General features: G+C 47.5%; 1 protein-coding gene across 1 annotated transcript in view; it reads left to right on the top strand.

Moving 5' to 3' along the window:
* Window positions 1-21,554, top strand: part of CFAP47 (cilia and flagella associated protein 47) — a 1,094,449-nt gene that overhangs the window by 662,507 nt on the left and 410,388 nt on the right. The window contains 1 exon segment of the mRNA XM_075333814.1: window positions 13,196-13,293. Within this exon segment, the coding sequence (XP_075189929.1) occupies window positions 13,196-13,293 (98 nt within the window).

Raw genomic sequence — 21,554 nt, 5'->3', positions numbered from 1 at the left:
GACTGTCCAATCAGTGCTGCCAATATGAAGCTGTTTAGGGACACACCCCTTTGAAATTGTAATGAATGGTATTTTATTCATGTATGTTCAGGAGCAATAGCAGATGAACAGCACACCCCAGATTTCTTAGAGAAGTTTCTCCAGACTTGTGTTTTTATCGTTAATGCAACTATTTTTACACCTGACTAGGGATGAGTGAACCAGTGGAAGTTCGCTTCGGCGGGTGCAACCACACTTTAGATAAATTTCAGTTTGGGACTCGGATTTGACCTGAACCCCAATGGAAGTCACTGATTGGCAGTTCAGATCTCGGCCCACATACAGCCATACATAAACAGAACACTTCCGGGGGAGGGTGGGCAGAGTCTTTCCTTTCAATTTTTTTGTGCACACTACATCTGATTACCCTCAGTGAGAGCCGATCAAACACAGCAAGCGGCTCACACTGGGCTGAGCCCTGAGCGTACCCGAGCACACTGATGCTTTCATGAGTGGTTTGCATATGTAAATCGCCCATACTTGGAACTCGAACTCTGTTTTTTTAAAGTCTGTGTTTGGTACGAAAACCGAACACAGAACGTTGGGTTCGTACATCTCTACATCTGACGTGAAAAGTAATGAAAGGTACTTTTCAAGCTAATTGACCTGGTTGTAATATTTTGAGTTTTTGTAATTTAATTGGGCCAAACAGATTGACATGATCAGTGTAGGATGTATTTGCTTTTATAATTATTATTAATAAAGAAATGTAGGTTGTTGTCTTTTATTGTGAAACTCATAAAATATAATACTTTTACGTATCTTTAGCAAATCTTTGTGTTATTTTTTGTGTGTAAGCTGTTCAAAGGGCATCACCTTGAAGTACATCGATCGATTTCTTATTTTGTAGCAATGCTTCTGAGTGATGTAGAAATCTTTCATCTTTGTAAAATCAGGTTCTCTGTATTTGTTGTTTCTTTTTTCTTACATTTTCACCCACTGCCTATGTACTTCCTTAGATATACTGTATATATATATATACAGTATATATATATATATATATATATATATATACACAACCCATGGCAAAAATGATGGACTCACCTGGCTCTGAAGATATTCATTCAGTTGTTTACTTTTGTTTAAAAAAAGCAGATCACAGCCATGGCACAAAACTAAAGTCATTTCAAATGGCAACTTTCTGGCTTTAAGAAACACTAAAAAAAATCATGAAAACATAATGTGTTAACCAGTAACGGTTAGGGGCACTTTGCACACAACGACATCGCAAGCCGATGCTTGCGATGCCGAGCGCGATAGAACCCGCCCCCGTCGCAGCAGCGATATCTTGTGATTGCTGGCGTAGTGAACATTATCGCTATGGCAGCTTCATATGCACTCACCTGCCCTGCGATGTCACTCTGGCCGGCGACCCACCTCCTTACTAAGGGGGCGGGTCGTGCGGCGTCACAGTGACGTCACATGGCAGGCGGCCAATAGAAGCGGAGGGGCGGAGATGAGCGGGATGTAAACATCCCACCCACCTCCTTCCTTCTGCATAGCCGACGTGAGCCGCGGTGACGCAGGTAAGCTGATGTTTCTCGCTCCTGCGGCTTCTCACACAGCAATCTGTGCTGCCGCAGGGGAATGAGGAACAACATCGTATTGTCGCTGCCGCGCAATTATGAAAATGTCGGACACTACACCGATGATACGATTATGACGCTTTTGCACTCGTTAATCGTATCATAAAGGATTTACACACTATGATAACAACAGCGACGCCGGATGTGCGTAACTTTCGATTTGACCCCACCGACATTGCACCTGCGATATCGTAGTGTGCAAAGTACCCCTTACTGTTCAAGACCAAACAGGGGGCAAAAATTATGGAATCACTCAATTATGAGGAAAAAATTATGGAATCACCTTGTAAATTTTAATTCCCAAAACTAATGTCGCGGGCGGGGAAGAGGGTGTCGGCACACTACGCTCACCCCTTCTGCTCGGGTCCGGCAGCTGCTCAGTGGTGGCTCGAGCTGTGGGCCGGATCCCGGGGTTTCTCGAGCGGCACTCCTCGCCCGTGAGTGAAAAGGGGTTTGTGGTTGGGTGTGGGGATTGTTATAGTTCGTGACGCCACCCACGGCTGTGGTGATTTCACCACCGCTGCTCTGTACGGGGCTCCCGGGGATGGTGATGCGGAGCAGCCAGGTGTTGTGTTGCCCCTCCGTGGGTAGGGGCTGGTGATCCCGGGGCCCAGTGATGGAGAAGTAGGTGCGGGGCCTGATGGGGCGCAGGGACGCGGGGGCAGCGCTGTGCCTTGCGGCACTGTGGTACTCACTCAGCCTGAGACATGGACACAGTTTGTACGGTAAACCAAACGGCTGGTAGGACGGTCCCACAGACGGCTGCACCTGCACTCCCGGTAGGTGACGGTGATGTCCCTCTTCCTTGCACCTATGTTTGACTTGTGGTAGCGGTGGATTCCCTCCGGTTACCCGCTCCCCGACTGCAATCTGGGCCGGAGGAGCTCTACACTTTGCCCGCAGGCGCTGGCCCTGAGAAACTGGTGCCGTGGCGGTGGCGGTGTCTCTCTGCTTCAGGTTGGGCTGTTGCCTTCAATCGGGACTTGGTTGTTGGGGGATCTGCGTCCCCGTCACTGACGGATTCACCAAATTTGGCGACTCCTAGCCTTGCCGGGGTCCGAGAGGCCCCTGCCCTGGTGCTGACTGTCCTTCGGAACACTGCTCCAGACCACCGGGCACACAGCCAACGGGGTCCTTCCAGGAACTTCCCAACGGTCCCCCTCCAGACAGTCACCGCCGTCGCTGACCTTGCTGATCTGGCCCTACACAAAGCTGGACCCTTCAGGCTTTCTTTCTCCTCTGTCACTTCACTTGCTTTCCTCTTTTCCACTTTTCTACTTTTACTCTCACTTTGCTGTTTACTTTTGCCCTGTCTAGACTACTCCTCCACTCCTTCCACTTCGTCCTCCCTGACTAGACTCCGTTGTTCACTCTTTCATGTCCCTCACTGGACTCTCCTGCCTGGTTTCTCCCGCCTCCAGAGCTGTGACCTCCTTGGTGGGCGGAGCCAACCGCCTGGCCCACCCCCTGGTGTGAATCATCAGCCTCTGGAGGAAGGCAACAAGGATTTCTGGTTAGCTGTGATGTGCCTACCTGGGATGTGGGGTGTAGTGGTGTGTGACCTGTGTCCCCTGGCTTGCCCAAGGCGACACATTCCCCCTTAGCAAAATGCAGACCGTCCGCGGGCTGCCGTCCTACACCGGTTTTATTTTTCTGAAAAAGGGGGGTAACAAGGTTAAGAAAACATGAATAACATTTTTAATAACTCTTCCCAAAACGGGAGGCACATTTACTTTTAACGTTACAACGGTTTACGGCTACGGTTTCCGCTCTCTCCCACCCAAGCAACCTGGCCCTGATGCTGCCCCTAAAACCCAGGCAGCACCCCTTGACCCACAGTCCAGCACAAGTTACCCGAGCGGGATCTGTCCTTCCCCTCCAGAGGGTAGCCACCGGTTCCTTTGGTGGCTGGGCCCTAGCCTGCTCTGCTCAGGGCCCTCCCTCCAACCTGCCTCTCCGGAGGCGGCATAGCGGAAACGGTAACGGTAACCAACATATTTACAAGCCACTTAACGTTTGTGGTGCCCTGCAAGTTCACGGGCTTGTCCATAGATAGTTCCCATGCCAAATGAACCTTAAACAGTCCCCACGGGGACAACGGTGCCGGCTCCAGCCGGTTCAATCACAAGCAAATCAGGTAAAACTTCGGTAATTTTCATTTTCCTTATCATTCTTTCCAAAACTTTTAAACAAACTTAACTCAGTGGTGGTCCCAACGGGGACGGTGCAACGGGCATCCGCTGCCCTACTCCGGTCCTTCTGCTGCTTCATCCGAGGGAGGGGGTGCAGAGCTCACCCTGCTCTCATTGCTGCCCCTGAGCTTCACATCCAGGGCAAACCACCCCCTCTCTCCGCAGTGTCGGGTATACCGCACCATGTCCCCCGGCATGAGGTTACGGCCAGGATGCTCCTCGGGCAGATGGGCATTCACATCCCGCCGGGCTACAAACACTTCGGCCTCCAGGCCCGGTTCATATATAAATCCATAGCCCCGGCGGACATCAAACCGCCTCACCTGCCCTTCATACAACGGGCCCCGGACACGGAAGGTCGCCTGCCGAAGATTTTCCTTCTCCCGAATGGCTCGGGCCACCAGCTCGGCTTTCCTTCTTTCCCTCTCCGCGATCTCCAGGCCCAGCTTGGTCGGCTCCCTATCCCAACATGGCGCTGCTGCCAGCGCCGGCGCACGGGTCGGGCCCCGCGGGACATCCAGAACGTTACCCACTGTCAGGAAGGTGGGCGGCGTATCCCGCGGTGTCATGGCCTTGGGCGCTGCCTTGCAGCAACAACCCGGCGCCACCTCAGTCGAGGTGTGGGGGATGGGCATAGGGGGCTTTCCGCTGCTGGGCCTTCGGCTCGGAGCGGGCCATCAGCTCCGGCTCGGGAAACTGCTCGGGGACTGTCTCTGGCACAATCTTCGGGGCCTTCCATGGCAACACCTCCGGTTTGCTACGGGCTCCGGCTACACGTCGGTCCGCTGGGGCGGACGGGCTGGGTATCGCTACCGATTGCGGTGGTAGCGGGCCTAGTGGCGGGGTCACAGCCCCCGAGACGGGTGGCGAGGGAGGCAATGGGGGGAGAGGGCTTGGACCGGGTCCCTCAGCTGCAGCGACCGGTCCCTCCGGGACATAGGGGCGTGGGTCACTCACCCTCCCTTCCTCCGCTTCCTCCTCGCGTCTCCGCACGGTGGCTATAACGTCCGCCATGTCGGTCTCCCACTCCTCCAAGAGGAGCTGCATTGTGACCTGCAGCCTTAAATGGAGCTGCGCGGTCCGGATTTCCACCCACGCTGCGGTTCCCGGTGCGGGGGCCACGGTGTTTCGGGACGGCATCCACATGGTATCTTTCTCTCTTTCTTCCAGGAACGGTATGTTTGCAGGGTCCTGGCGTCCCTGCTTTTATAGCCGCAGCTACATGCGTCCAGCCGCCATCGCGTCCCCCTTAGCTCTTTCCGGCCCCTCCTCTCTCGGGGCGGGGTTTTGGCCTTCGCACCTCTACTGCTCGAGAAGACGCTCGAGCGGGAACTTTTCACGCCAAAGATGGCGGCTTCTGAAATTTTTCTGCCGGATACCTCCGGCGGTAACAAGGCGCACCTCTACCAAACGGCAGAGTGGTAAGATCCTGTTCGTGACGCCAAGTTGTCGCGGGCGGGGAGGAGGGTGTCGGCACACTACGCTCACCCCTTCTGCTTGGGTCCGGCAGCTGCTCAGTGGTGGCTCGAGCTGTGGGCCGGATCCCGGGGTTTCGCGAGCGACACTCCTCGCCCGTGAGTGAAAAGGGGTTTGTGGTTGGGTGTGGGGATTGTTATAGTTCGTGAGGCCACCCACGGCTGTGGTGATTTCACCACCGCTGCTCTGTACGGGGCTCCCGGGGATGGTGATGCGGAGCAGCCAGGTGTTGTGTTGCCCCTCCGTGGGTAGGGGCTGGTGATCCCGGGGCCCAGTGATGGAGAAGTAGGTGCGGGGCCTGATGGGGCGCAGGGACGCGGGGGCAGCGCTGTGCCTTGCGGCACTGTGGTACTCACTCAGCCTGAGACATGGACACAGTTTGTACGGTAAACCAAACGGCTGGTAGGACGGTCCCACAGACGGCTGCACCTGCACTCCCGGTAGGTGACGGTGATGTCCCTCTTCCTTGCACCTATGTTTGACTTGTGGTAGCGGTGGATTCCCTCCGGTTACCCGCTCCCCGACTGCAATCTGGGCCGGAGGAGCTCTACACTTTGCCCGCAGGCGCTGGCCCTGAGAAACTGGTGCCGTGGCGGTGGCGGTGTCTCTCTGCTTCAGGTTGGGCTGTTGCCTTCAATCGGGACTTGGTTGTTGGGGGATCTGCGTCCCCGTCACTGACGGATTCACCAAATTTGGCGACTCCTAGCCTTGCCGGGGTCCGAGAGGCCCCTGCCCTGGTGCTGACTGTCCTTCGGAACACTGCTCCAGACCACCGGGCACACAGCCAACGGGGTCCTTCCAGGAACTTCCAAACGGTCCCCCTCCAGACAGTCACCGCCGTCGCTGACCTTGCTGATCTGGCCCTACACAAAGCTGGACCCTTCAGGCTTTCTTTCTCCTCTGTCACTTCACTTCCTTTCCTCTTTTCCACTTTTCTACTTTTACTCTCACTTTGCTGTTTACTTTTGCCCTGTCTAGACTACTCCTCCACTCCTTCCACTTCCTCCTCCCTGACTAGACTCCGTTGTTCACTCTTTCATGTCCCTCACTGGACTCTCCTGCCTGGTTTCTCCCGCCTCCAGAGCTGTGACCTCCTTGGTGGGCGGAGTCAACCGCCTGGCCCACCCCCTGGTGTGAATCATCAGCCTCTGGAGGAAGGCAACAAGGATTTCTGGTTAGCTGTGATGTGCCTACCTGGGATGTGGGGTGTAGTGGTGTGTGACCTGTGTCCCCTGGCTTGCCCAGGGCGACACACTAACACCTGCATCAAATAAGATCTGCTCATTAGTCTGCATCTAAAAAGGAGTGATCACTCCTTGGAGAGCTATTGCACCAAGTGGACTGACATGAATCATGGCTCCAACACGAGAGATGTCAATTGAAACAAAGGAGAGGATTATCAAACTCTTAAAAGAGGGTAAATCATCACGCAATGTTGCAAAAGGTGTTGGTTGTTCACAGCTGTGTCTAAAATCTGGACCAAATACATACGACATGGGAAGGTTGGTAAAAGCAAACATACTGGTAGACCAAGGAAGACATCAAAGCATCAAGACAGGAAATTTAAAGCAATATGTCTAGAAAACAGGAAATGCACAACAAAACAAATGAGGAACGAATGGTAAGGAAACTGTAGTCAATGTCTGTGACTGAACTGTAAGAAATCACCAAAAGGAAATGGGATTTACATGCAGAGCTAAACAAAAGCCATCATTAACACCTAAACAGAAAAAATGGGATAAGGAAAAGCAATTGTGGACTGTGGATGACTGGATGAAAGTCATATTCAGTGATGAATCGCGAATCTGCATTGGGCAAGGTGATGACGCTGGAACTTCTGTTTGGTGTCGTTCCAATGAGATTTATAAAGATGACTGCCTGAAGAGAACATGTAAATTTCCAGTCATTGATGATATGGGATTGCATATCAGGTAAAGGCACTGGGGAGATGGCTGTCATTACATCTTCAATAAATGCCCAAGTTTACATTGACATTTTCGACACTTTTCTTATCCCATCAATTGAAAGGATGTTTGGGGATGATGAAATTATTTAGCAAGATGTTTATGCATCCTGCCATAGAGCAAAAACTGTGAAAACATTCCTTGAAAGAAGACACATAAGGTCAATGACATGACCTGCAAATAGTCCGGATCTCAATCCAATTGAAAAACTTTGGTGGAAGTTGAGGAAAATGGTCCATGACAAGGCTCCAACCTGCAAAACTGATCTTGCAACAGCAACCAGAGAAAGTTGGAGCTAGATTGATAAAGAGTACGGTTTGTCACTCATTAGGTACATGCCTCAGAGACTGCAAGCTGTTATAAAAGCCAGATGTGGTGTAACAAAACACTAGTGATGTATTGGAGTGTTCTTTTGTTTTCCATGATTCCATAATTTTTACCTAACAATTGAGTTCCATAATTCCCCCCCCCCTGTTTGGTTTTGAAAAGTAACCGTTACTGGCTAGCACATTATGTTTTCATGATTTTTTTAATGTTTCTTAAAGCCAGAAAGTTGCCATTTGAAATGACTTTAGTTTTGTGCCATGTTTGTGATCTGCTTTTTTTAAACAAAAGTAAACAACTGAATGAACATCCTCAGAGCCAGGTGGCTCCATAATTTTTGCCATGGGTTGTATATATATACATATATATATATTGTGACGACCTGGGCCCTGAACGTCTTGGGGCACACGTCTGGCAGCGGGATCAAGACACACACAAGCACTTTGTCACTTAAAGAATCTCGGTGATTTATTCACATCCTCATAAACCACGCAGTGTAATGGGCCACAGCCACTTTCCCGGAGGACAATGTCTCACTGTCTGTTTAAACTGCTGATTGTTCATACAGTTCATTCTCTGGCATCAGCCAGTATAGTCCCCTTTCTGGGGTGTTACCTGCCAGTAGGTTTGCAGGCTGTCAGTCTGCCTCCATCCAGTCCAGGGAGACTCTCACACTGGGCTCAACATCCCGGCCCTTGTACACGTTCCAATTCCTCACAGCCTCAGTGGATTCTGCAGCTCCCTGACATTTCAGAGCCCTCACTAGCTCTGTATGCACAGGATCTCCTGCACATGTGCTCCAACCAAGATGGCTCCCACCAGCACACAGAGATCATGTGACAAACGACAGCTCCATTAAATCCCATGAGACACACCTACGTATGGGAGGTATGTGGATGGTCAGTCCCGCCCATCACTTCTGACCATCCCATGAACCCAGCCCTGAATGTGTACAACAATCCTCATGGAACTACAAGTCCCAGAGAAACATTCCAGGTTCAGATCACAAAGGATTTCCCCCTCTGTGACACATACCGGCCATCTACCACATTGCATCCTTACATATCCCCCCCCTCTGTTCCAACTTGTAGGGTGGAACACTCGACAACCTACAGTGACCCTGAGACAGGGCATTAGGGAAACCATACCCTACCAGTCGAATGGGCCCTCTACGAAAACTTGGAGTTTCTGCTCCTGACCGACCATCCGCCACTGTCACCAAACCCTCCTCAGTGAACCCTCTTCTCAGACACGTCCGCCGGTCCGACATATCGTTCCATAACTGTCTCCAACGGTCAGTGTGGTAGTGAGACACCCCATCAGTCAAAACTACCGTGCGGCCTGACTCTGCGCTAACCAGTCCACTAGAGGGGCTCTTGTCCAGGTACCTCACAACCGAGCCGACAGGAGATCTCCCACAACTAGACCCTGCACACTCTCTGTTTGCCAATCTACTATGGCCTCTTCTCTCATGACGTCTTAGGTCACCTTTCCATCTCCGCCTTTTCCCACCACCACTTTTGGCTATGGACCAGTCACTCCCTCCATCTTTTCTTTCAGATTTTGTTTTAGAGGGCTTGGACCCTTCAGAGTCTGTGCCATAGCCTGATTTATAGGTAGGTCTTCTATGACCTAGGCTCCTTTCCCTACAGGACCTACTTCCCTTGCCAGTGAAGGCAACACGTTCATCAGGTGGACCACACTTCTTCTCTGGGCCCTGGCCCGAAAGCGGTCGTGACCTCAAACTCACTTGACAAAGTGTCTCTGCAATCTTTTGTCTTTCAAGATCCATTTGCTTTAGTTCTTCCAGGTATCCCAGGCGGTATTCTAGGAGAACTCGTACGTTTTCAACACACTCCTTTGTTCCCGCCATGACACATGGAACCATACCAACTTCACAGGGTAACCTGGCTTTATGATAAACCTTAAGTCTTACTCTCGTCACACCGGATGTATCAACCATCTCCTGCATGACTTTTCCATTTCTGCCAATCAGTTTCTTGACAAGTTCTCTGGGCACTTGTGTGACCTCTTCCACAAAGTCCAACAGCCTTCGAGCTGTTTTCACTGCTTCTTCAGTTTTCCCATAGATTTGGAATGTTCCACTGTGCTCTTCTAATTCAATCGCTGTAATACCTGGAACCTTCCTGGCTTGCTGAATGTTACTTTTCAGCGCTCTTAATGCGAGCCCGATTAATGATTTCTTCACCACCACAACTTCCTGAAATTCTGCAGTGAGCTGCTTCATACACTCCAAGCGTCTGGTGTCTTCTTCCATCTGTGCCGAGATGAGCCATTTCGTGCGAAGACACTGCAGGTGCATGTCACTCAGGATAGCCACCCGCTTCTTTGTGACATTACTGGCAGAGCACACCACCAACCGACAAGTCTCTGGGGCAAAGTACACTTCACAGGCCCCTACAGCCTTCTTAAACGTCTCATGCATCGACTTATGGGCACAGGCTTTTCTTAGGTCTTCGGGCACATCTACCATGCACTTAAAGAATGGACCGGTTTCTTGACCTTCAAGGAAATTAGACCATTCCTTTGGTCTCTTGCATCTATCTTTTTCTCTCATGCACGGCTCCACCTCTTGAGTTACACACTCTTCCGGTTCAGCTCCAGCCTCAGAGCCTTTGGGTTTGCTACTCTTCTTAACCAAGACCATCTCTATGTCTTCCATCTTGGTCTTACCAGGCAGGTCACTCAGGCTATCAGTTCCTGATAAGACCTCTGGTCCAGACTTCACCTCATCAGAGACTCTTTTCACTTCTGCAGCACCAGCTGTCTCTTGGGTCTTCACTGCGTTACCTTCAACTTCCTTGCGGGTCTCTGCAGTGTCACATTCAGTCCTCTTTTTTTCTGCAAGGGTGTCACACCCTTCAGCGTGGTACTCTGTTCCTCTTAGACCTTTGGCCCCGTTTTCACCCTTCATCACCCCAACACTGGGTAATTTACCGGTCTGCTCACCATGACCTCTATGGATTTGTACTTCACCAACTTTCTCCAGGATTCCTTGTCCTGTATTACCCTCTAGGATTTCACCTCCTACAGTGCTCTTGTCCGACAGACCTTCTGCTTCATGCTTGGAATCTATAGGAGACACCACCATTACTGCTTTGGTTGGCTCATTTTTTGACATTTCACCCTGCTGATGTCTGTCGTTACAATGTGTCAGTTCAGTTTCTGATACCCCTTTCTTGTGTAGGACATCGCTGTCTGACTCTACCTTAGCAGTTGCTACTGGCAATGTGTTTTCCTCGACCAGGTACTTCACTTTCTCTGCACCCTCAGACGGGATACCTTGCACAAGCTTTTGGCGCTTATTACGTCTCCGGCGTCTGGAGGAGGTTTTACCCTTCTCAATTGTCTGTACCTCACTGCACTCTCTTGTCCTTTTATAAGAGTCAGTGTCCATTCTGGAGTCATCGTCACTCCCCCTGGCATCCTGGACTATCATGTCCCCACTTAACCAGATATCTGCCTCCCTTTCTGGAGCTACCCCGTTTTTAACGGTCACACTATTGGTTATTCCCTTAGTCCCTATGTCACCAAGTTGGGTCCGTCCATTTTCTTTGGTCACCCCTAACTTAGGACAGTCAATTTTAGAAGGTACTATCTCCTCCTTACCACACATAACTCCACAACAAGGACCCCTTTTCACCTCCCAATGTGGTAGGGTTTCCTTTGGGCTGTTCTGGCTCTTACACAAGCAACCGGATACGTCCCCCTGCTTCCACAAGTGCACAAATAATTTAGAGTCCCAACCTATAATAATTGGGTGCAGTAAATCTGAGACTACACCAACATCATGAGAACCACTGTCCCTGGCTGTCTTTATGACCACGCTGGATACTGGGTATTCTGTCTCATTATTGTGGGTGCAGCTGACGTGGATCTTCCTTCCAGGAATCAAGTTGACATCAGAAGTGGCCCTCACCAGGGTCACCAAGCTCCTTGAGTCTACGACCCCTGTTACAGATTCCCCATCCACTTCCACGGAACACAGACGTGGCTTCTCGTCGGATGGGTGGTCTATACCGCAAACCGGGCACTTGTGGCATGAACACTGTTGTCCCTGGCTACAGTCCATCTGCGCCACTTCACCCTTGGATTTGGGATGCTCTGCACCATTTTGGGGGACCACCGCTTTCTGGGACTCCTCCCCCTTTTGGGCATCCACCCCTTTATGGGACTCCATCCCCTTATGGGCAACCACCCCTTTATGGGACTCCACCCCCTTATGGGCAACCACCCCTTTATGGGACTCCACCCCCTTATGGTCAACCACCCCTTTATGGGACTCCACTCCTTTATGGGCAACCACCCCTTTATGGGCTTTCTGTGGCTTCCTTGCAGTGTCCTTAGATCCCAGTTCACACCGTTCCCCTTTATCTCCCTGTGTACCCTGTGCCCGTACTGGCCCCAGAAGGGAATTCACAAACTGGTCCACTGCTGCCACATCTCTGCGCACTGACAGCTCCTGCTGTCCACACACAAGGAACTGGTACAGCTCCTCCATAACGTCCAGGCTTGCGGCTCCACTCATGGTCGCTCAGCTTTCCCGGTACTTCGTGGACCCGCCGATCCACCGCAAGCTGCTTGAGTGCGCCGTCAATTTTCGTGGACCCGCCGATCCACCGCAAACCGCTTCAAAAATTTTTTTCGTGGACCCGCCGATCCACAGCAAGCAGTCCGTATCCACAAGAATATGTCCTAGGCCGTTGCCCTTAGCAACCAGGCTGTGTTGCCCCTAGCAACCAGGCTGCGTTGCCCCTAGCAACCAGGCCATATGCCCGCATTCTCCACCATAATGTGACGACCTGGGCCCTGAACGTCTTGGGGCACACGTTTGGCAGCGGGATCAAGACACACACAAGCACTTTGTCACTTAAAGAATCTCGGTGATTTATTCACATCCTCATAAACCACGCAGTGTAATGGGCCACAGCCACTTTCCCGGAGGACAATGTCTCACTGTCTGTTTAAACTGCTGATTGTTCATACAGTTCATTCTCTGGCATCAGCCAGTATAGTCCCCTTTCTGGGGTGTTACCTGCCAGTAGGTTTGCAGGCTGTCAGTCTGCCTCCATCCAGTCCAGGGAGACTCTCACACTGGGCTCAACATCCCGGCCCTTGTACACGTTCCAATTCCTCACAGCCTCAGTGGATTCTGCAGCTCCCTGACATTTCAGAGCCCTCACTAGCTCTGTATGCACAGGATCTCCTGCACATGTGCTCCAACCAAGATGGCTCCCACCAGCACACAGAGATCATGTGACAAACGACAGCTCCATTAAATCCCATGAGACACACCTACGTATGGGAGGTATGTGGATGGTCAGTCCCGCCCATCACTTCTGACCATCCCATGAACCCAGCCCTGAATGTGTACAACAATCCTCATGGAACTACAAGTCCCAGAGAAACATTCCAGGTTCAGATCACAGAGGATTTCCCCCTCTGTGACACATACCGGCCATCTACCACATTGCATCCTTACAATATATATATATATACTGAGAGAACAAGAGAAAAAATATATATACTGTATACTGTAGATACCATACATTTTAAACATTTTATTGTTTACTGGTCTTTCTTTTTCCATTAGGTATAAAATCGCCACCTTTCAAAGTTTGGTTTTCGGTTGAAATTAACAGTGTGTCGGCATCACCTGAAAGAACGATTGATGTAACTTGCCCTGTTTTAGTAAGTATGAATGCTATAGTCCGTACTAATATAGAATATGAAACAGCAATTAATTAATTAATGATAAAACAATTCTAGTTTAATTTTACCTGTTAGGGCATATTGATGTCGAAGGGGGTGAGTGGGGGGTCTCTTAGAACTAACTTTTTATGACAGAGCAGAGAGAAGCTCACACATAATACATTTATGACTTGATCCAGACCCTCCATGCTCAGCAGTTTATATGAATACTATGCTTCCCCTGTATTGTATCAGACCGTCCAAGCTCTGATACATGAATGGGCCTAAGAGGTTCAACATAAAAGTCAATCACTATAAAAGGGGACATTTATCAAGAACTATGCATTAGGTTTATTGCATATTAAGTAGCACATCTTTTTTTTGCGCAAAACGTTTAACTTTTTGCTTTTTTATGTCATTTTTGCCAGTGTGGTCTGAACTGCATTGTCAGGGGTAAGATTTGGGGAGTATGGCTCAGGTTACTATATTAAAAGCATTCCAGAAGGTGGCAAGTTTTAAAGTTGGAAAAATTCTTTTATAGCCTAAAATGACTGTATCTATAAGGGTTAGAGGGGTATTCCTTTCTCCCACATTATATCCATGTATGTAGTAGGTGTAATAATAATAATATTAGTAAATGCCTCTAATTACAAGTGTAGTATAGTTTTTCTGATTAGCTATGTTTCTTACGTCATTTGCAGGGCATTGTAGTTTAGCCATCTATGGATATGACTACGGGCAACCAACTGACTGTCACTACATGAGTGGTCGTAACCATGGCTATCTAAACTTCAATACCCAGCACATGAGGTGAGAGATATAGCTACTCGGAAAAACTATACTACATTTCTAATTAGAGGTATTTGATATTATTATTATTATTATTATTATTATTATATATTACACCTACTACATATTGGGATAGGATCTTGGAGATGGGAATACCCCTTTAATCTTACTCTTCTCACAGCATGTAGATATCTTTTGTCAGATACATTTGGACACAACGACTAAGAAAAGGGATGCAAGCCTCTTGCTTCATTTTTTATTTATACATTTTTCTATCAAAACTATCCCAGATGAAACTGTGGCCTTGTGGTCCAGAGTAACCAATCAGAGCCTAGCTTTCATGTCCTAAATTCCTTAAACATCCTAGCTTGTGTCTATTGGTTTCTGCAAACACCGAGACCACTTTTTCTGTCATTGATTCATGAGCATTTTACATCTCCTGCTTGGATTGACCTACATACAGCATATGGTTTATGCTGTCACACTTTACTTTCCATGTTTTCTTTTCTCTTCTTCCACTGACCTTGCTTAACTTTGTGTATTTTTTTATAATATCACTTCAAATTTCCCAACGGGTTTAATGTTATTGCTTCTATTTTTTTTTTTTTCTTATCATATTTTTTCGCTTGGCGTCTAAATAACCTGAGAACATTGACTTCTCCTTGCAGGTGATTATTTCCTCCTAACACCTATCATATCTCATATATTAGAGTATGGCATTTTGTTCTACACTTATTCTGGCTACATTTGCATATGTAACTAAAGTTGTATTTCATTTTGAACCTACGGAGTTAAATTTAAAGGTGACATATTACATTATAATTAGGAAGGTGCGAGCTGCAGATTTACAGCAATGAGCACATTTTCACGTTAGTCTGTTACTGCTTTATTTAATGGTTGCGTCTAATTAAAAGTGCAGCAAAGGCTAATACTGATCTGTCTCAGGTATTAGAATGGATAAGAGTACTTGACATTCACTGTCATCAAAACTTCTGGAAGAAAAGTTTGATACTTTGTGTCACAGCAAGTTACTAAAAGTAGAATTAAATCACAACAAATAATATTATGTGAATATCCGCATCAACACAATCTTTAATAAAATGTCTCGCTTTCTTGCTGGATGCAATCTTCCTATATCTACAAAGGTCTAGGTACTCCAGAGAAACAAAGTATTATTTGCTTGTAGTGCGGCTTCAGAATCTTTGCTTGCTTTATTACAATTTGTTTTGTTATTTTGGAAGCTGGTAAAATAATGATTGATGTTCTAAAAGGAAGGTCAATGTGACAAGAAGACATGATTAATTGTACAAACATTTTAACTGAACTACTATATTACATAGGAGGGCCTTGCTTGAAGCAGAATTGACATTTGGTAAAAATAATTGGAGAATAATTTAGAATAAGTAGCATTAAGTGTTTTATTAGTTATTTTCCCTATATGATTTATAGTTGCAGGGTAAAATGTGTTAATTGGTGTTTCTTCATTCAGATGTCAGGTTATCAAATACAAGTTCTGTCCTTGTTTTTCATGAATACATCTCATGAAAATTATAGTCTGTGGGGTTATTCAAAGGTCTGTGCTGTTTAAGTAATTAAGTAAGATCCGGCACTCAAACTTGTAGAATTTGCAAAAAGAAAAATTTTTATTATTAGGGTCTCTCCACTGATAAGCATGCTATTCTGATATGCTGCCACCCAGGTCCTCTTTGGTATGCGTAATCTGATGTGTGAATAGTACGCTTATCAGTGGAGAGACCCTTGACACAGGCAGCCTGTGTGAAATAATGTGAAGGTCACATATGACCGAAACGTTTATTGAATATTGATTGTCACACAGAATACTACGTCTGTCAAAAAAATAATAAAAAATAATTATAAAAATTTTTCTTTTTGCAAATTCTACAAGTTTGAGTGCTGGATCTTACTTAATTGTTTATGGAGTTGGACCCTCTGAGCACCAACTAGGTTTATAAGGAGTGCCGTATTTGTAACGCAAACTGTGCTTTTTAAGGTCAAGTGTTCTTCAGCAAAAAATGCAAATATGTCTGATTTTGATTTGCGTCATGGACCAAACTCGCCAATGCAAGTCTATGGGTTCAAGAAAAAAGTGAACAACGCTCAAAATCCATCCATGTACAATTTGTCTGCTTTTTGAGTTTCATGTTTGATAGGAAAACTTTGAGAAAACTTCGCAAAAGCAAAAAAAATGATGAAAATCCGATGGTAAAAATAGACCCACTGGCGAAACAATAAGGCCACTTTCACATTGCATTCACATTGATCTCCGTGCAGTGATACCGTCTGGGCTTATGTCCGAACAACCTGCAAAATGGGTTTCAGATGCATGTGCTGACGGGGTCATTGACTATAATGGTGCAGACAGTCACTGAGTGCACTGTCGTGCACCATTTTTGGCAGTATATGCTTACTGGAGGTGGACACTCAGACGTAGCAGACTGTGTCTGGATGTCTGCCTCCAATAGAAGTATACTTCCGAAAATGATGCATGACAGAGCACACTGTGACTCCATCTGCACCATTATAGTCAATAGCCCCATCGACGCATGCGTCCAAAACCCGTTTTGCTGGGGGTTCGGACGAAAGCCCCGACGGCACCACTGAATGGAGATTAGAACGCAATGTGAAAGGGGCCTAAAGGAAATCTGATCCTAAACACTGATGAGAATGTGTCAATTTTTTTTCGCTAACAAGAAAGATCACTGATATCTGAATGAACCCTAAGTGGCATTCTCTTCTTGTAATATTGGGAAGAATTGCTATTTGATTTAGGCTTCTTTTCTTCTGAAATGATATTATCAAATTTCATAAGAGACATTATGGAAGTTTATATCACACTTTCTGCAGTAAACCTGTCAAGCTGCCACGAGGGGGAGCCGGAGCTCTGCAGCAGAAGACACTACACCGAGCAACGAGAATCAGGAAGTAAATAGACCGTGTTCTCGTACACTGCCTCACAGCACAGCTGGGAAGCAGAGCTGTGGGACGTGCGAGGAATAGTCAGGCAGGCTGGGTCAAACACAGTGCGGGCAGAAGCAGGACCAGATGACAAGACAGCGACCACCACCCCTCACGGAAGAATGGAGGAAGGAGGCTCTGGAGGGGACACCGGGTCCAAACTATGAGATAGGGCATCCGCCCACACGTTTTTGAACCCAGGCCGAAAGGTAATGGTAAAATAGAATCTAGAAAAAAAAAGGACCCACCTCGCCTGTTGAGGCGTTAGTCTCTTGGCCGACTCGATATACGCAAGATTTTTATGATCAGTGAGGACTGTAATAAGATGAGTAGCACCCTCCAAAAATGCCTTCACTCTTCGAATGCCAACTTTACTGCCAATAATTTGCCAATAATTCCGTTCAGCTGGAGTGAATTTCTTGGAAAAGAATGCACAAGGTCGCAGATTGGTCAGAGTAGCAGGACCCTGAGAGAGAACTGCTCCCACCCCCACCTCTGAGGTGTCCACCTCCACAATAAATGGCGCTTTGAGGTTGGGTTGTACCAGGACAGGGGCGGACATGAACCGATACTTCAATTCAAGGAAGGCTTGGGCAGCTGTCTGAGACCAGTTCTGCAGATCCGCCCCTTTCCGAGTAAGGTCGGTCAAGGGCTTGGCAATCTCTGAAAACCCCTTAATAAACCTCCGATCATAATTGGCGAAACCCAAAAAGCGTTGTAACGCCTTGATATCCCTGGGTTGCACCCAGTCAATCATAGCCTGCAGTTTCCCCGGGTTCATCTTAAACCCATCACGAGAAAAGAGTAACCCAAGAAAGGCTATTTCCTGAACAGAAAAAACACATTTTTCAAGCTTGGCAAACAATTGATTATCACATAACCTCTGTAATACAGAACGGACATGTGTAATATGCGTCTCCTTGTTGACAGAATAAATCAAAATGTCATCGAGATAGATAACCACGAAACGACCAATAAAATCAGAGAAGACATCATTGATGAAATTTTGAAACACCGCAGGAGCATTTGATAAACCGAAGGGCATCACCAAATTCTCGAATAACCCCTCTGAAGTAAGAAAGGCCGTTTTCCACTCATCCCTTTCTCTGATACGAATAAGATTATAGGCCCCCCTAAGATCTAGTTTAGTAAGCCTCCGGGCTTTGGAGATTTGGTTGTAGAGATCAAGGATGAGTGGAAGCAGATACGTGTTTTTCATGGTAATCTTGTTCAATTCTCGGAAATCGAGACACGGCCGTAACCCTCCGTCCCTCTTCTTTACAAAAAAGAACCCAGCAGCCACAGGGGAAGAAGAAGGACGGATATGCCCTTTACGTATACTGTCGGATATGTAAGATTTCATTGCAGCCCTTTCTGGACCCGAGAGGTGATATAAAGGGCCTTGGGTAATTTGGAGTTGGGAATCAAATCGATGGTACAGTCATATGGGCGATGAGGTGGCAAAACCTTGGCCTCTATTTCCGAGAATACATCTCCGTAGTCCATCAGGTATTCCGGAAGACCCTCAGGACTTACGGAGGACACAGATACAGATTTTAAACACCTTTTATGACAGGCAGAACTCCACTTGATTATGGTACGACATTCCCAATCAATAACGGGATTATGCAACATTAACCAAGGATGCCCCAACACTAAGTCAGCAGGGAGGTTGTCCATTACAAAACAAGAAATCAGTTCAGAATGCAGAGAACCGATCACCAGAGTAAACCTTTCTGTAGCAAACCGAATCAGGTTTTGAGACAACGGTGTTTTATCAATTGCCAGGCGTTGGATAGGTCCATCTAACCTCACTGTCCCTAACTCTAATCTTTGAACACATCTAGAGTCAATGAAGTTCATAGTGGACCCACAATCAACAAAGGCAGTAGTTAACCAGACCGACTCCTTGACTCGGAGGGCAACGTTTAGAAGTATCTTATTGGAGGAGAGGAAAGGTACCTGATAGTCTGGGCAACCTCCTCGGCTGTTACCCAGACTTAGAAGTTTCCCGACAACTGTTTAGCAGGGGGGCAAGCTGGGCAGCCTCCAGTGTCCATTGTGTCCACAATAGAAACACAGCTTGAGATCTCGGCGTCTTCTCCTCTCTTTAACGACTGATGGCTCCAAGTTCCATGTGCTCCGTAGCTGGCAAAGGAGGTGTCCTAGGCAGAGTGGGAGAATCTCACGCATGTTACCCCTTCTTTCCCGTAATCTACGGTCCATGCAAACTGCCTCCGTCATTGCTTCGTCCAAGGTACTGGGAAGAGGGTGCAGAGCCAAGGCGTCTTTCAGTGAGTCCGAAAGACCTCTCCGGAACTGGCCCCTGAGTGCAGAATCATTCCACCGTACTTCAGTAGACCACTGCCAAAACTCAGAACAATATTGCTCAGCAGTGTGATTCCCCTGAGTGAGACACATAATCCTGTCCTCAGCCACCCGTACTTGGTCTGGTTCATCGTATATAACCCCGAGGGAGTCAAAGAAGAGGTCAACCGATTGTCGTTCTGGGGCCGAAGGGGGTAGGGAAAACACCCAAGCCCGGAGACCCCTCGAAGTAACAACATTAGAATCCCCACCCGCTGAGTCTTGTCCCCTGAAGACCGAGGTCGGAGAGTGAAAAGAAGTCGACAGCTCTCTCTAAATGTCCGGAATAGGTTTTTCTCCCCAGAGAATTTATCGGGGAGCATCACCGTGGGTTTGGGAGTGTTAAGTTGGACATCAGTGGGACTATGACGACCCACATTTTGTAAGGTAGATACTCCTAAGGTGGCCCTCACGGAGGCGGAGACCTCACTCTGCAGCATATTATGTGAAGCTACCAGGGTGCGATGCTCTACAGCCAAATCCTGAACCAACTGAGTGTGGTTGGCCACTTGCTCACACAAAGTACTTAGTGGGTCCATTATAGTATTCCTCAAAATGCATAGAAGGATCCCACTACCAAGGTAACTGGCATTAAATTCCTATGAGAAAACTAATGCCTATTTGTGGCCGGCTATACTGTCAAGCTGCCACCAGGGGGAGTAGGAGCTCTGCAGCAGAAGACACTACACAGAGCAACGAGAGCCAGGAAGTAAATACACAGTGTTCTCATACACTGCCTCACAGCACAGCTGGGAAGCAGAGCTGCGGGGCGTTCGAGGAATAGTCAGGCAGGCTGGGTCAAACACAGTACGGGCAGAAGCAGGACCAGAGGAACGAGCAGAAGTGGAGTCAAAGTCAGGCCAAGGTCAGTACCAGAGGAAACAACAGAGTGGGGAGGTAGGAGAGGGGAAAGAGGACTGGAAGGACAACCAGGGGACGGAACACAGACAAGTGCATGGGGGCACAGGAACAGACGGATCGGGATATCACTCACAGGACCAGCAATCACAGGAAAAGCAGTGCTAAGTTTATAGACGGCGCTGGTTCACTGGAAATGTCAGCTTTTAAGGCATCCAGGCTCCGGAAGTGAGGCCCGGGAGAAGGCTCTACCCCCTAGCCATGTGGACGGGGAGGTGAACCATGACAAAACCCTTGTTATCTCAGTCAATGTGTGCCTCACACCACAGAGAGATGATCTCTTATGAGGCAAATCCGAACCCCCTGCTTGACTGCAAAAGACCTTCAGGAAGATTTAGCAAACTCTAGAGTTGTGTTACATTGTTCAACTGTTCAGAGACACCTGCATAAATATGGCTTTCATGGAAGAGTTAACAGAAGAAAACATCTCAAGTATCCTCATCATAAATTTCAGCTTCAGACGTATTCAAAAGAACATCAAATCAAGCCTGATGCATTTTGGAAACAAGTACTGTGGACCAATCAGGTTAAATTAGAACTCTTTGGCCACCCTGATCAAAGGTATGTGTCGAGAAAAAAGGGCACAGAATTTCAGGAAAAGAACATATCGCCAACCATTAAGTGTGGGTGTGGATAAAATATTCTTTAGGGTTGTTAGGAACCTGGAACATTTCACAGGTAGAGAGGAGAATGGATTAAATGAAATTTCAACAAATTCTTGATGCAAACATCACACCATCTGTAAAAAAGCTGAAGTTGAAAAGAGGATGGCTTCTACAAATGGATAAGGATCCTAAACACATGTCAAAAAGACTACCTCTAAAGGCACAAGTTGAAGGTTTTACAATGGCGCTCATAGTCCCCTGATTTGAATATCATTGAATGTTGAAAGAAACATCTTAAGGAAAACAGAAACGTCTCCAATACCTGACAAAAAAGTTGGATTATCTGTAGCGATTTCTGCTCAAAAATGCATGGTTTTTGAACTCCTGAGAAAGACACAGTGTGAATATACCTTAACACTGACTTGCACCACGTGTAGGCAGTATTGAAATTATATGAGTGATATTTCATGGATTTTTTGCTTAATGGTTTCCATAATAAGCAGTGAGAGATGAATGCCACACAGTAAATTCACATATCAGCCAGATAACTGAAACCAAAAGGACACTGGTTTGGCTTTCATCTGATAAACGGAGTTCTTCATCCAC

Source organism: Anomaloglossus baeobatrachus, chromosome 2 (genome assembly GCF_048569485.1).
Source record: "Anomaloglossus baeobatrachus isolate aAnoBae1 chromosome 2, aAnoBae1.hap1, whole genome shotgun sequence".
NCBI classification, from domain to species: Eukaryota; Metazoa; Chordata; class Amphibia; order Anura; family Aromobatidae; genus Anomaloglossus; species Anomaloglossus baeobatrachus.
This window is presented reverse-complemented; position numbering and strand designations above follow the sequence as displayed.